Raw genomic sequence first — 16,494 nt, 5'->3', positions numbered from 1 at the left:
AGTCATTCTTCCTGAAGTCAATGACCAGCTCCTTAGTTTTGATGACATTGAAGGAGAGATTGTTGTCATTACACCACGCACCCAGGTTCTCTATCTACCTTTGACTCATCCGACCCACTACGGTCGTGTCATCAACAAATTTGTAGATGGAGTTGGAACCAGTTTGCCACACAGTCGTGTGTGTGTGTGGGGAGTATAGTAGGGGTCTAAGTACACATCCATGTGGGGCCCCGGTATTGAGGACTATCGTGGCGGACTATCGTAACCAGATTTGAGGGTCCTGTCCTGACTGTTTTTTAGACCACACTGACTCTCTTAATCCAGAGACTCAATGCTGTTAACTATCCTTTTCTGTGTTATTCAAACTTGTTCTTAAAAACCATATAGATAACATCCACCACATATCTTTCATCGGCCTTTCACCAAAAAATACAAATAGCTTAGTCAAATACAGACTGTCTTTCACACATTAGTGCTGGCACTCCTCAAATAACTCAAAATATCCAAATGCTGCCTTTCTGAGCCTGGGATTGGGTGAGGAATCCTGGGATTGGTTGAGAATGCTGGGATAGAGTGAATAACAGTCAGATTGAGTGATGCATGCTGGGATTGAGTGATGAATGCTGGGATTGAGTGATGCATGCTGAGATTGAGTGATGCGTGCTGTCATAGAACATAGAACATAGAACAGTACAGCACAGAACAGGCCCTTCGGCCCTCAATGTTGTGCCGAGCCATGATCACCCTTGAGTGATGAATGCTGGGATTGAGTGATGCATGCTGGGATTGAGTGATGAACGCTGGGATTGAGTGATGAATGCTGGGATTGAGTGATGAACGCCGGGATTGAGTGATGAATGCTGGGATTGAGTGATAAACGCTGGGATTGTGTGATGAACGCCGGGATTGAGTGATGAATGCCGGGATTGAGTGATGAATGCTGGGATTGAGTGATGAACGCTGGGATTGAGTGATGAACGGCGGGATTAGTGATGAATGCTGGGATTGAGTGATGAATGCTGGGATTGAGTGATGAATGCTGGGATTGAGTGATAAATGCTGTGATTAGTGATAAACGCTGGGATTGAGTGATGAACGCTGGGATTGAGTGATGAAAACTGAGATTGAGTGATGAATGCTGGGATTGAGTGATGAATGCTGGGATTGAGTGATGAATGCTGGGATTGAGTGATGAATGCTGGGATTGAGTGATGATTATTGGGATTTAGTGATGAACATTTGGATTGACAGATGAACATTGGGATTGAATGATGCTCATTGGATAGAGTGATGATTCATGGGATGAATCCCTTTTGTTTCGGCTTGTGGTTCATCAGTTGCATCGTCCTCTCCCATCTCTTTCAGATTTGGACCGTCCTCTTGGCCTGACTGTGACAGCCTCTTCCAATACCAGCATCTCCCTCACGTGGACTGAGATCCGAGGTCCTGTTGATCACTATCGGGTCACCCATACCACAGCCTCGGGTGTGAGTTCGGAGGTGATGATCACGAGTGGTAGTCACTCAGTGACTTTCAATAACCTGGAGCCACACAGAAAGTACAATGTGTCTGTGGTGGCAGAGCGAGGCTGGCAGCAGAGCTATCCATCTACCATTGAGGGCATGACAGGTGGGTATGTGGAGCAGCGTGATCCTTGGTCATTGAGCAAGTGATGGGGAATTACTGGGATACTGGGATCTGGGGAATCGGGAGGTGAGTTACTCGCTACGGATTCCCAGCCTTTGACCTGCTCTTGCAGCCACAGTATTTATATGACTAGTCCGGTTCAGTTTCTGACCATTGGTAGCCCCCAGGATGTTGATAGTGGGGGATTCAGTGATGATAATGCCAATGAATGTCAATGGTCAGATTCTCTCTTGTTGGAGATGGTTATTGCCTGGCACTTATGTGGCGTGACTGTTACTTGCCACTTTTCAGTCCAAGCCTGGATATTGTCCAGGTCTTGGTGCATTTGCACGTGGACTGCTTCAGTGTCTTAAGGAGTCGCAAATGGTGCTGAACATTGTGCAATCATCAGTGAACATCCCCACAACTGACCTTATGTTGATGAAGCAGCTGAAGATGGTTGGGCTCAGGACATTACCCGAAAGAGTTCCTGTAATGATGTCCTGTAACTGAGATGAGTGGCCTCCAAAAAGGGAGAAAATGAGGGGCTTAAGGGTATTCATGGCAGGAGAGCTTGCACCTGTGATGTGTGTGGTAGTATGACTAGGGAGATCATATTACCTTAGAACCAAGCTGCCATTGGTACAGCAGACTCGCTGCCCATTGGCACAGGCAAGTCATGTGCCTCTCTGCCAATTGGCTGTGGCTAGTCATGTGACTCCCCGCCGATTGGCTGAGAGGTTGGCAGCTCCGCATACAAGGCGGGGTATAAGAACTCGTACCGGCTGGCAGTTGGCCTTTCTCTGTACGACCACTGCCGGGCTCTCATCTAACGTATTAAAGCCTGTTGTTTGGAACCTCTCTATGACTCAAGTCCAATTGATGGTGCATCAATGCGCTTTTCCTATACTATGTGGCAAATGATGGAAGCTTCAGTTGTCCCTGGTGACCACATGTGCAGGAAGTGTGTCCAACTGCAACTACTGGCTAACTGCATTTCAGAGCTGGAGCTGAGGGCTGTGGAGCATCTGCGATGCGGAGCTGAGGGCTGTGGAGCATCTGCGATGCTGAGCAGGTTGTGGATAACACATTGGTGATCACATTGCAGGTGAAGATTGAACAGGCAGAACATAGAACATAGAACAGTACAGCACAGTACAGGCCCTTCGGCCCACAATGTTGTGTCGACCATTTATCCTAATCTAAGATCAACCTAACCTACACCCCTTCAATTTACTGCCGTCGATGTGCCTGTCCAAGAGTCGCTTAAATGCCCCGAATTACTCTGCCTCGACCACCTTCACTGGCAGTGCATTCCACGCACCCACCACTCTCTGTGTAAAGAACCAACCTCTGACATCTCCCCTATACCTTCCTCCAATCACCTTAAAATTATGTCCCCTCGTGACAGCCATTTCCGCCCTGGGGAAAAGTCTCTGGCTATCCACTCTATCATGCCTCTCATCACCTTGTACACCTCTATCGAGTCACCTCTCTTCCTTCTTCGCTCCAGTGAGAAAAGCCCTAGCTTCCTCAACCTTTCTTCATAAGACATGCCCTCCAATCCAGGCAGCATCCTGGTAAATCTCCTCTGTAGCCTCTCCAAAGCATCCATCCCTCCTATAATGAGGCAACCAGAACTGGACACAATATTCCAAGTGTGGTCTGACTAGAGTTTTATAAAGCTGCAGCAAAACCTTGCGGCTCTTAAACTCAATCCCCCTGTTGATGAAAGCCAATACACCATCCACCTTCTTAACAACCCTATCAACCTGGGTGGCAACTTTGAGGGATCCATGTACGTGGACCCCAAGATCCCTCTGTTCCTCCACACATCCAAGAATCCTGCCTTTTACCCTGTATTCAGCATTCAAATTCAACCTTCCAAAATGAATCACCTCACATCAGAAGTCAAACTCATCTGCCACTTCTCAACCAAGCTCTGCATCCTGTCAATGTTCTGTTGTAACCTGCAACAGCCCTCAACGCTATCTACAACTCCACCAACAAAGCTGGGCAAGTTGTTTAAGTATCAGTGGGGGAGCATTTTGTAGATAACGATCATAAGCGGCATAGTGGTTAGCACAGTTGCTTCACAACTCCAGCGTCCCAGGTTCGATTCCCAGCTGGGTCACTGTCTGTGCGGAGTCTGCAAGTTCTCCCCGTGTCTGCATGGGTTTCCTCCGGGTGCTCCGGTTTCCCCCCACAGTCCAAAAGATGTACGGGTTAGGTGGATTGGACATGCTAAATTGCCCTGAGTGTCCAAAACATATTAAGTGGGGGTTACTGGGTTACCGGGATCGAGTATTTATGTGGGCTTCAGCGCTCTTTGTAAGGGCCAGTGCAAACCCGATGGGCCGAATGGCCTCCTTCTGCACTGTAAATTCTATGATAACTCCGTTAGATTCAAGATTGTTATGGACAGGATTTTCAGCTAAACATCCCAGGATTGAGATGTTTCAGGCGGGATAGAGGGGGATGTAAAATGGGTGGAGGAGTTGCGCTACTGGTTCGGGAGAATATCACAGCTGTACTGCTGGAGGGCACCTCATGGAGCAAGGCAATATGGGTACAGCTCAGGAATAGGAAGGGTGCAGTCACAATGTTGGGGTTTACTATAGGTCTCCCAGAGCCAGCAGGAGATAGAAGAACAGATATATAGGCAGGTTTTGGAAAGGTGTAAAAGCAAAAGGATTGTTACGGTGGGCGATTTTAACTTCCCCAATATTGACTGGGACTCACTTAGTGCTAGGGGCGTGGTTGGGACAGAGATTGTCAGGAGCATCCAGGAAGGCTTCTTGAAACAAGATGCAGGTCCAACTTGGGAAGGGGCCATACTGGACCTGGTATTGGAAAATGAGCCCAGGTTTCAGTAGGGGACCATTTCGGGAACAGTGACTATAATTCAGTAAGTTTTCAAATTCTGGTGGATAAAGGTAAGAGTAGTCCTCGAATGAAGGTGCTAAATTGGAGGAAGGCTAATTATACCGATATTAGGCAGGAGCTGAAGAATCTAGAGTGGAGCAGATGTTTGAGGGTAAATCAAAATCTAGCATGTGGGAGGCTTTCAAATGTCAGTTGATAGGAATTTAGGACTGGCATGTTCCTGTGAGGAAGCAGGTGAAGTATGCCAACTTTTAGGAACCTTGGATAAAGAGGGATATTGTGAACCCAGTTAAAAAGGAAGAGGAAGCATTTGAAAGGGCAAGAAGGCTGGGAACAGATGAATCCTGTGAGGAATATAAGGAAAGTCGGAAGGAACTTAAGCAAGGAGCTGGAGGACTAAAAGGTCCCATTCAAAGTCATTGGCAAACAGGATTAAGGAAAATCCAGGGATATACAGGTTAGGTTCTGGGATATGGGGAGAGGGTGGAGTGGACATGGGTAAAGTGCCCTTATTATGGGTCAGTGCAGACTCGATGGGACGATTGGCCTCCTTCTACACTGTATGGATTCTATGATCCTATTAGATTCAAAGAAGAAGCATAGAAAGTGGCAAGAAAAGCAATAGACCTGAGGATTGGGAAGAGTTTAAAATTCAGAAAAGGCAAACCAAGGGATTGATTAAGGAAGCAATGTACTGAGCGGATGCACACCAGGTGGCTCCTCCCAAACGAACCCAACAGAGGCAATCTATCGGGAATTGCGGCTTAAAAAGCCCACCAAAACCCAACCAAAGGTGAAAGACACAGAAAAGGAATATGCCTGTAAATAATAATGAATCAGAAGGTCAGCGAGATGTAAGGAGCAGCCGCGAGGGCAATGGCAGGAGCTGTGGGCGCGCAGCCAGGCGACCCCACGAGGAATTTCGTCTGGAATTTCGTCAGGCGCAGATCCGACGTATGCTTCGAAACAGTCTAACCAATGTTCAAAGTCCTTTTTGGCGTTGTCTGTTTACGGATGCAGATGCAGGCGATCCGGCTTGATGCGGAGATCCATCTTCTGAAAACTTAGTGTAATAAATTGATGCACGATCAATTACACAAAGATGAGAGTTGAATGCAATTGAGGCTTTATTACACTGAGATGTGTGGCCTCCTACAGCAGCTGGCGAAACGGCTGCTGTACGGGGAGCACACATATTTATACTCCGCCTACTGGGCAGAGCCAGCAGGCAGGGAACTACCCCCGTACCTATAGTACAGGGGCCTTACCATAAAGCACCTACATCGACATCCTCTATATACAGTATATACATCAGTGGTGACTACCACAGGCTCGTCTCTTCTCTCAACGTGATGAGTGGGAGCAGAACAAGGGGAGCGAGTGTGAGGAAAGCATGCAGGAGGCCGAGATAGGGGGTGGAAGGAGGAGGGTAAAGCAGGGCCAGAGCCGGGCAAGTACTGGGAGGGGAACCACTGTTCTAGCGAAGAGGGCCAACACGGGAGGGCAGAAAGGAAGGAGGGTTGCGACGCGCCTCTCAGGACAGAGGGAGCACCTGGCACAAAGACAGGGGGAGCGGGGCAGAAGTAGGGGAAGAACACCGGGGAGGGGTTGGGGGAGGAGTGCAGAACAAAAAAGAAGCAAAGAGAAGGTTGAGGGAGAGAAACAGAATGGACACAGGCCTCGGTGGGCATGGAGCAGGGTGAGGAACCAAGATGGCGCCACGAACAGCCACTCAGTAAGGCATCAGGGCGACGGGAGACCCCGGAGTGCAACGGCGTATCCATGTGGCGTACACATAGTTGGCAGCCTTGTTGGGTGCCCCTTGGACAAAGGGAAACTCCAGAGCGCTGGGGCCCGACCTCATGGTGAGGGCAGCAGCCGCGGCAATTTTGGACGGCCCCCTAACAAGGGAAACCCCGGAGTGCAGGGTCGCGTCCACCAGGTAAGTATGAGTGACCCCGCAGGACCGGGCGAGGCCAGAAACTCCCCACTCGGATTGTCACCTGGAATGTAAGAGGACTCAACGGCCCAGTGAAAAGATCTCGAGTCTTCACCCACCTAAGAAGCTTAAAAGCAGACATAATCTACCTAACAGAGACACACCTGAGGTGGAAGGACCGACTGCTGGTAAGAAAGGGCTGAGTGGGACAGACATACCACTCATGCTACGGGACGAGGGCTAGGGGAGTATCAATATTAATCAACAAGAGGAAGAGGTTTACAGAAACCAAGACAGTTACGGACCCAGGGGGATGGTACATCATGGTCAGCCATGTCCGGGAACGGGCACCGGTCGTACTGGTAAATGTGTACGCTCCCAACTGGGACGACACAGAATTCATAAGGAAGATCATGGCAGAAACCCTCAACATTGATTTACACCGAATGATTATGTGGGGGGGCATTTAACTGTGTGCAGGACCCACTAACTGACCGATCAAACCCCAGAGCAGGGAGAAAGACTGGCATGGCTAGGGAACTAGGAGCATTTATTGAGCAGATGGAGGCAGTGGACCCATGGAGGTTCCTGCCCCCGGGAGAGAAGGAATTTTCATACTTCTCACAAGGACACAAGGTATACACCCGTACCGACTTCTTTGCAGTGGGGAAATTAATGCTTCCAGGCATCACGGGAAGGGAATACTCTGTGATCATTATCACTGAACACGCTCCACACTACATGGATGTGAGGTTGGAGACAGGTCGTTCCCAGCGCCCAACGTGGAGGCTGGACACGAACCTCTTGGCCTTCTGCCAAAAAATATCGTGGGACATAGGCACTATGTTACTAACAACCAAAAAGGGGAGGTCCACTTTCCCGGCCGAACACCATAATCCTTTCTTTGTTTATTCTTCAAAAAACTTTCTATCTTTATCTTGAAAACATGTAATGAAGGAGCCTCAGCTGCTTCACTGGGCAGATAATTCCATAGATTCACAACCCTTTCGGTGAAGAAGTTCCTCCTAAACTCAGTCCTAAATCTACTTCCCCTTATTTTGAGGCTATGCCCCCTCGTTCTGCTTTCACCCGCCAGTGGAAACAACCTGCCCACATCTATCCTATCTATTCCCTTCATAATTTTATATGTTTCTATAAGATCCCCTCTCATCCTTCTAAATTCCAACGAGTACAGTCCCAGTCTATTCAACCTCTCCTCATAATCCAACCCCTTCAGCTCTGGGATTAACCTAGTGAATCTCCTCTGCACACCCTCCAGCGCCAATACGTTCTTTCTCAGGTAAGGAGACCAAAACTGAACACAATACTTCAGGTGTGGCCTCACTAACACCTTACACAGTTGCAGCATAACCTCCCTAGTCTTAAACTCCATCCCTCTAGCAATGAAGGACAAAATCCCATTTGCCTTCTTAATCACCTGTTGCACCTGTGAACCAACTTTCTGCGACTCATGCACTAGCACACCCAGGTCTCTCTGCACAGCAGCATGTTTTAATATTTTATCATTTAAATAATAATCCCTTTTGTTGTTATTCCTACCAAAATGGATAACCTCACATTTGTCAACATTGTATTCCATCTGCCAGACCCTAGCCTATTCATTTAACCTATCCAAATCCCTCTACAGTCTTCCAGTATCCTCTGCACTTTTTGCTTTAACACTCATCTTAGTGTCGTCTGCAAACTTGGACACATTGCCCTTGGTCCCCAACTCCAAATCATCTATGTAAATTATGAACAATTGTGGGCCCAACACGGATCCCTGAGGGACACCACTAGCTACTGATTGCCAACCAGAGAAACACCCATTAATCCCCACTCTTTGCTTTCTATTAATTAACCAATCCTCTATCCATGCTACTACTTTACCCTTAATGCCATGCATCTTTATCTGATGCAGCAACCTTTTGTGGGGCACCTTGTCAAAAGCTTTCTGGAAATCCAGATATACCACATCCACATCCCGCGGATGGAGGTGGCTAGCACGAGGGGACATAGCCTTAAATTGAGGGGTAATAGATATAGGACAGAGGTCAGAGGTAGGTTTTTTACGCAAAGAGTGGTGAGGCCGTGGAATGCCCTACCTGCAACAGTAGTGAACTCGCCAACATTGAGGGCATTTAAAAGTTTATTGGATAAGCATATGGATGATAATGGCATAGTGTAGGTTAGATGGCCTTTAGTTTTTGACTTCCCATGTCGGTGCAACATCGTGGGCCGAAGGGCCTGAACTGCGCTGTATCGTTCTATGTTCTATGTTCTATTGGCTCCCCGTTATCTACCGCACTGGTAATGTCCTCAAAAATGTCACTAAATTAGTTAGGCATGACCTTCCCTTTATGAACCCATGCTGTGTCTGCCCAATGGGACAATTTCTATCCAGATGCCTCGCTATTTCTTCCTTGGTGATAGATTCCAGCATCTTCCCTACTACCGAAGTTAAGCTCACTGGCCTCTAATTTCCCGCTTTCTGCCTACCACCTTTTTTAAACAGTGGTGTCACGTTTGCTAATTTCCAATCCACTGGGACCACCCCAGAGTCTAGTGAATTTTGGTAAATTATCAGGAGTGCATTTGCAATTTCCCTAGCCATTTATTTTAGTACCCTGGGATGCATTCCATCAGGGCCAGGAGACCTGTCTACCTTTAGCCCATGAGCTTGCCCATCACTCCCTCCTTAGTGATAACAATCCTCTCAAGGTCCTCACCTGTCACACCCTCATTTCCATCAGTCACTGGCATGTTATTTGTGTCTTCCACTGTGAAGACCGACCCAAAAAACCTGTTCTGTTCCTCAGCCATTGCCTCATCTCCCATTATTAAATCTCCCTTCTCATCCTCTAAAGGACTAATATTTACCTTAGCCACTCTTTTTTGTTCTATATATTTGTAGAAACTTTTACTATCTGTTTTTATATTCTGAGCAAGTTTACTCTCATAATCTATTTTACTCTTCTTTATAGCTTTTTTAGTAGCTTTCTGTTGCCCCCTAAAGATTGCCCAATCCTCCAGTCTCCCACTAATCCTTGCCACTTTGTATGCTTTTTCCTTCAATTTGATACTATCCCTTATTTCCTTAGATATCCACGATCGATTTTCCCTCTTTCTACCATCCTTCCTTTTTGTTGGCATAAACCTTTGCTGAGCACTGTGAAAAATCGCTTGGAAGGTTCTCCACTGTTCCTCAACTGTTCCACCATAAAGTCTTAGCTCCCAGTCTACCTTAGCTAGCTCTTCTCTCATCCCATTGTAATTTCCTTTGTTTAAGCACAGAACACTAGTGTTTGATTTTACCTTCTCACTCTCCATCTGTATTTTAATTTCCACCATATTGTGATCACTCCTTCCGAGAGGATCCCTAACTATGAGATCATTAATCAATCCTGTCTCATTACACAGGACCAGATCTAGGATCGCTTGTTCCCTCGTAGTTCCATTACATACTGTTCTCGGAAACTATCGCAGATACATTCTATAAACTCCTCCTCAAGGCTGCCTTGACCGACCTGGTTAAACCAATCGACATGTAGATTAAAATCCCCCATGATAACTGCTGTACCATTTCTACATGCATCAGTTATTTCTTTGTTTATTGCCCATCTCACCAGAATGTTACTATTTGGTGGCTTATAGACTACTCCTATCAGTGACTTTTTTGTCTTATTATTCCTGCTATCCATCCAAATGGATCTTCCATAGCACCGATGTCATCCCTTACTATTGCCCGGTTGTCATCCTTAAATAACAGAGCTACTCCAACTCCCTTACCATCCACTCTGTCCTTCCGAATAGTTTGATACCCTTGGATATTTAACTCCCAGTCGTGACCATCCTTTAACCATGTTTCAGTAATGGCCACTAAATCATAGTCATTCATGATGATTTGCGCCATCATCTCATTTACCTTATTCCGAATACTATGCGCATTCAGGTAAAGTACACTTATGTTGGCTTTAATACCTCCATTTAAAATCTTAACACCTCAATCAGTAACCTCTCCTAAGTTATTTTTCCTTTGAACTTTTCTCCTAATTTTCCTTATCATTGAACCCATATCTTCCTGTAACAACCTGCCGCGTCGCTTTCCATTTATGTTTTACTTCCCGTTTTATTCCTTTTAGTATTACTGGGCCTATTCACTGAGCTCCCCTCAGTCACTGTACCCTGTACTGTCGCCCTTTTTGATTTTTGACTATGGCTTCTCTGCCTTACACTTTCCCCCTTACTTCCTTTTGTTTCTGGCCCTGTTTTACTTCCCTCCGACTTCCTGCATTTATGTAAATTACAAACAACAGTGGGCTGAGCACTGATCCCCACTAATTACAGATCTCCATTCTGAAAAACTCCCTTTCACCGTTACTCTCTGTCTCCTGTTGCCAAGTCAGTTCTTTATCCATCTAACTAGCACATTCCGAATCCCATGAAACTTTACCTTTTGTACCAGTCTGCCATTGGGGGACCTTGTCAAATGCATTACAAAACTCCATGTCGACGACATCCACAGCCTTTCCCTCATTAATTAATTTTGTCATCACCTCAAAAACTTGACCTTTCCCGTACAAAACCATGTTGCCTATCACTAACAAGTGCATTTGCTTCCAAATGTGAATAAATCCTGACACTCATATCTTCTCCAACAGCTTCTATACTACTTGCGTCATGCTCCAAACCTATAATTACCTGGATTATCCCTGCTTCCCCTCTTAAACAAAGAGCCAACATTGGCTATTCTCCAGTCCTCTGGAACCTTACCTGTGGTCAAAGATGATGCAAAGATGTCTGTTAAGGCCCCAGCTATTTCCTCTCTTACCTCCCATAGTAACCTGGGATATATCCCATCCAAGCCCGAGGATTTGTCTACCTCAATGCATTTTAAGATAGCCAGCACTTCCTCCTTTGATATACTGACATGCCCGAGCAGCGCCGGCCCTAGGGTTGCTGGCGCCCCGGGCAAGCTGAACTTCGGGGCCAAGGCTGAAGGGGGGGGCGAGGCGGGGGGCGGGGCCGAGGTGGGCGCGGGGGGGCAGGGGCGGGGCCAAGGCGGCGGGGCGGGGGTGGGGGGGGGCCGGAGCCGGAGGGGGGGGCGGAGCCGGAGGGGGGGCGGAGGTGGAGGGGGGGGGCGGAGGTGGAGGGGGGGGGCGGACGGAGGGGGGGGGCGGAGTGGGCCGCCCTGGGGAGGGCGGCCACCGCGCATGCGCTGGTTGGCACCGGCCCAACTGCGCATGCGCGGGACCCGAGTCTCTGGCGCCCCCTTACACATGGCGCCCCGGGCGACTGCCCGAGTTGCCGGTACCTTGGGCCGGCCCTGTGCCCGAGTATTCACAGACCCATCCATAATCTCAACATCTCAACATCTGTCATGTCTCTCTTCACAGTAGCACAGTGGTTAGCACTTGTGGCTTCACAGCTCCAGGCTCCCAGGTTCGATTCCCGCCTTGGGTCACTGTCTGTGCGGAGTTTGCACATTCTCCCCGTGTGCGTGGGTTTCCTCCGGGTGCTCCGGTTTCCTCTCTCAGTCCAAAGAAGTGCAGATTGGCGACGATAAATTGCCCCAAAAAGGTTAGGTGGGGTTGCAGAGTTACAGGGATAGGGTGGAGGCATGGGCTTAAGTGAGGTGCTCTTTCCTGAGGACCGGTGCAGACCTGATGGGCCAAATGACCTCCTTCTGCACTGTAAATTCTATGAACACCGATGCAAAGTACTCATTGAGGATCTCACCCAAGTTCTCTGACTCCATGTATAACTTCCCCCCTTTGTCCTTGAGTGGGTCTACTCTTTTCCTAGCTACCCTCTTGCTCCTTGTATATGTATAAAAGGACTGAGGTGAGGTGAGGAGAAATGTCTTCACCCAGTGAGTGGTGAATCTGGATTCACTACCACAGAAAGTAGTTGAGGCCCAAACCATGTGTGATTTCAATAAGGAATTAGATATAGATCATGGAGCTAAAGGGATCAAGGAAAATGAGGGTGAGGCAGGATCAGGGTATTGAATTTAATGATCAGCCATGGTCATAATGAATGGCGGAGCAGGCTTGAAGGGCTGAATGGCCTCTTCCTGCTCCTATTTCTGTGTATGTTTCTATGTATACCCTCCTGCAGTCTTAATTGAACCAGGGTTGATCCCCTGGCTGGGGGCAGTGGCATAGTGGGGATATGCCAGGCCATGAGGTCACAGGCTTTGGCTGAGTATAATTCTGCTGGTGGCCCACAGCACCAGTTTTGAACTGAATCTCATTAAAAATAGAAAATGCTGAAAAACCCGAGAAGGTTTGATCGCGTGACTGAAAGTGAAATAAAGTTAACCTTTTGGGGAAATGACCTCTCAGCAGGTGCTCCCAAACCTGCTGAATATTTTTAGCATTTTCCAACTTTTGACTTTAGATTTGCAGCATCCACAGTATTTCTTTTCTGATCTGGGACTATCCCATTTAGCACGGTGATCGTGCCACTTAAAACCATTCCCAAATCGGCCTTAATCTCCACAATGACTGTCATGGACAGATGTTCGATCGATTGGTGAGGATGAGGCCAAGTCAGTTTTTACTACATGTGGGTTCCTTGACCATCTGCCGTGGATCCAGTTCAACCAATATATCCTTCAAGACTCAGCCAGCTCAGTCAGTGGTTCTGCTCCCTCAGCACTTTGAACATAGAGCATAGAACAGTACAGCACAGAACAGGCCCTTCAGCCCTCGATGTTGTGCCGAGCATTGTCCGAAACCAAGATCAAGCTATCCCACTCCCTGTCATTCTGGTGTGCTCCATGTGCCTATCCAATAACCGCTTGAAAGTTCCTAAAGTGTTCAACTCCACTATCACAGCAGGCAGTCCATTCCACACCCTAACCACTCTCTGAGTAACCTACCTCTGACATCCTTCCGATATCTCCCACCCTGAACCTTACAGTTATGCCCCCTTGTAACAGCTACATCCACCCGAGGAAATAGTCCCTTATCGTCCACTCTATCTATCCCCCTCATCATCTTATAAACCTCTATTAAGTTGCCTCTCATCCTCCTCCGCTCCAAAGAAAAAGCCCTAGCTCCCTCCACCATTCCTCATAAGACCTGTCCTGCAAACCAGGCAGCATCCTGGTAAATCTCCTATGCACCCTTTCCAATGCTTCCACATCCTTCCTAGAGTGAGGTGACCAGAACTGCACACAATACTCCAAATGTGGGCTCACCAGGGTCATGTACAGTTGCAGCATAACCCCGCGGCTCTTAAACTCGAGCCCCCTGTTAATAAACGCGAACACACTATAAGCCTTCTTCACGGTTCTATCCATTTGAGTGGCAACCTTCAGAGATCTGTGGACATTAACCCCAAGATCTCTCTGTTCGTCCACATTCCTCAGAACCCTGCCGTTGACCCTGTCATCCGCATTCAAATTTTTTCTACCAAAACGAATCACCTCGCACTTATCAGGGTTAAACTCCATCAGCCATTTTTCGGCCCAGCTCTGCATCCTATCAATGTCTCTTTGCAGCCTACAACATCCCTCCACCTCATCCACTACTTCACCAATCTTGGTGTCATCAGCAAATTTACTGACCCACCCTTCAGCCCCCTCCTCCAAGTCATTGATAAAAATCACAAATAGCAGAGGACCCAGCACTGATCCCTGTGGTACACCGTTCGTAACTGGTCTCCAGTCTGAAAATTTTCCATCCACCACCACCCTCTGTCTTCTATGTGATAGCCAGTTACTTATCCAATTGGCCAAATTTCCCTCTATCCCACACCTCCTTACTTTCTTCATGAGCCTGTCATAATATCCACTCATGTATCTAATGAGGTGCAGACAGGCAGTGATTGACACATAGGATGACCAGTAAGCATACAACACAGTACAGCCAATCACCAGACAGGACACTACCACTATAAAGCCAGAGGGCACTATGTTTCCCGCTCTCTGGACCCAGCTACTGAGACAGTCAGAGTCCACGAGCTAGCAAGTGCAAACACCATGCGGTAGCTAGTAAGTGTGGTCAGGCTACTACAAGGTCACCAGTCAGATCAGTATCGTGTCGACCCACAGCTGAATATGTATAGCAGTTCAATAGTTGAATAAAACAGTGTTGGATCTTCTCCAGTGTTAGACGTCTGTTTCTAGCTTCCCTGCATCGAGTGCAGTCCACATCGAACCAACCTGCCTAACACATCATGGTACCAGAACTATACTGATCTTAATGGACCTACCTCGTGTGAATCAGCATTGACCAGCAAGCAGCCATCCAGCAAAATGGAAAATATCCAGCCTCCTCCGCAACTCTGCATCTCCGGCAACCACGGCGCCAACTGGAAAATCTTCAAGCAAAAGCTCCTCTTGTACATCGAGGCCTCCGACCTCGATGCAGCATCGGGTGCCAGGAAGATCGTGCTATTTCTCTCCACTCACGCCATCCATATCTACAACTCCCTTACGTTCGCCGACGGCGAAGACAAAACAAAATTCAAAACAGTCCTGCTGAAGTTCGACAGCCACTGCGACATTGAGGGGAATGAGAGCTTTGAACGGTACATCTTCCAGCAGAGGCTTCAGGGTAAGGATGAACCTTTTCACTCCTTCTTGACCCATCTCCGCATCCTAGCGCAGTCATGCAACTATGACTCAACGACTGATTCCATGATCCGGGATCAGATCACTGAGCTAAATAGCTGGCTTTTAAAGCAGACCAACCAGGCCCGCAGCACGGTTCGATTCCCGAACCAGCCTCCCCGAACAGGCGGCGGAATGTGGCGACTAGGGGCTTTTCACAGTAACTTAATTGAAGCCTACTCGTGACAATAAGCGATTTTCATTTTTGAAATCAAACAGTTGACCCTCTCTGTCGCTATTGAGACGTGCGTTGTCCATGAGCATGCTAACAACCGGTACTCCCACATCAGGGCAGCAGAAACTGCAGAGCTAGCCTCCCACGAGGCGGAACGGGTGCAGGCCATCGCACAGATGCAGGGCCTGAGCATCGAGGAGTGTCCATTTTGAGCGCTTTTCCCGGATCGCTGCGCATGCACGCCACGACTAAGTGGACGACGAGACCGACAACCCGACTGCGCAGGTGCGTACGTCAACTGACCACACTGAGCATGCGCGATGGCGCACGGAACGCGCTGACTTCAGCGTCATGACGTATCCGAATTGTGGCTCCGCCCACTTAAAGCGGCAATATCCGGCAAAAGGACGCCGATGTCTCCAGTGTGGCAAGCTTGGCCACTACGTAACCCTTTGCAGATCTGCTCCACCGCTCAGCACACAGCGATCCCAGCTGCGGCGCAGAAGTGTCCGTTCAATACAACAAGGCATGCCAGATTCCGATCTCGACAGCCCAACGGACCCTGATGCTGACTGCCTCAAGTCTCTATATCGGGTGGGCATCATAACAACACATGAGCTGGCCTCCACCACAGGTGAGGGAAATTTATGTCTGCCATCCAGGGTATATTCTGTGCTCTAACCACCCTCAGTGCTTTGTTCAAATGGTGTTGAACATGGCAGGGGGTACTGAGCACTGACTCAAAGCAGCATGCCCCTTAATCATTGTGTCCATGGCCGTTAGCCATCCCAAGCTATCAGTATCAATGGCAAGTGAAACACCTACTAACAGTGAGCTGTACGGGACTGAACCTGACTTCTTACCATTCTGATTTTCTTCATTCTTCCGTGGAGATGCTGTAATGTCCTGCCTTGTAGTTGAGGTTTGTTTTATACTTTCCAGCATAATACTTTGAGATGTGTGAGCTGCTGGTGAGGCTGGTATTACTTGTATCTCAATGTTCCAGGAAAGAAAACGGGCGCGATTCACCGCTCCCCACGCCGGGTTGGAGAATTGCGGGAGGGCCGGGCGAATCATGACACGCTGCCCTGGCACCCCCCGCGATTCTCCCATCCCCCCCCCCAAAATGGCGTGTCGCGTTTTGTGACACGCCGCTCAGAGAATCGCCGCTCGCCGTTTCTCACGGCGACCGGCGATTCTCCGGCACGGATGGGCCGAGCGGCCTGACGAACCCGACCGGTTCAC

At 48.3% G+C, this 16,494-nt stretch overlaps 1 protein-coding gene across 1 annotated transcript in view; it reads left to right on the top strand.

Moving 5' to 3' along the window:
* The window catches only part of tnr (tenascin R (restrictin, janusin)), a 390,478-nt gene that overhangs the window by 222,048 nt on the left and 151,936 nt on the right, over positions 1 to 16,494 (top strand). The window contains 1 exon segment of the mRNA XM_038795191.1: positions 1,366 to 1,629. Within this exon segment, the coding sequence (XP_038651119.1) occupies positions 1,366 to 1,629 (264 nt within the window).

This window comes from Scyliorhinus canicula, chromosome 4, assembly GCF_902713615.1.
Source record: "Scyliorhinus canicula chromosome 4, sScyCan1.1, whole genome shotgun sequence".
Lineage (NCBI taxonomy): Eukaryota > Metazoa > Chordata > Chondrichthyes > Carcharhiniformes > Scyliorhinidae > Scyliorhinus > Scyliorhinus canicula.
This window is presented reverse-complemented; position numbering and strand designations above follow the sequence as displayed.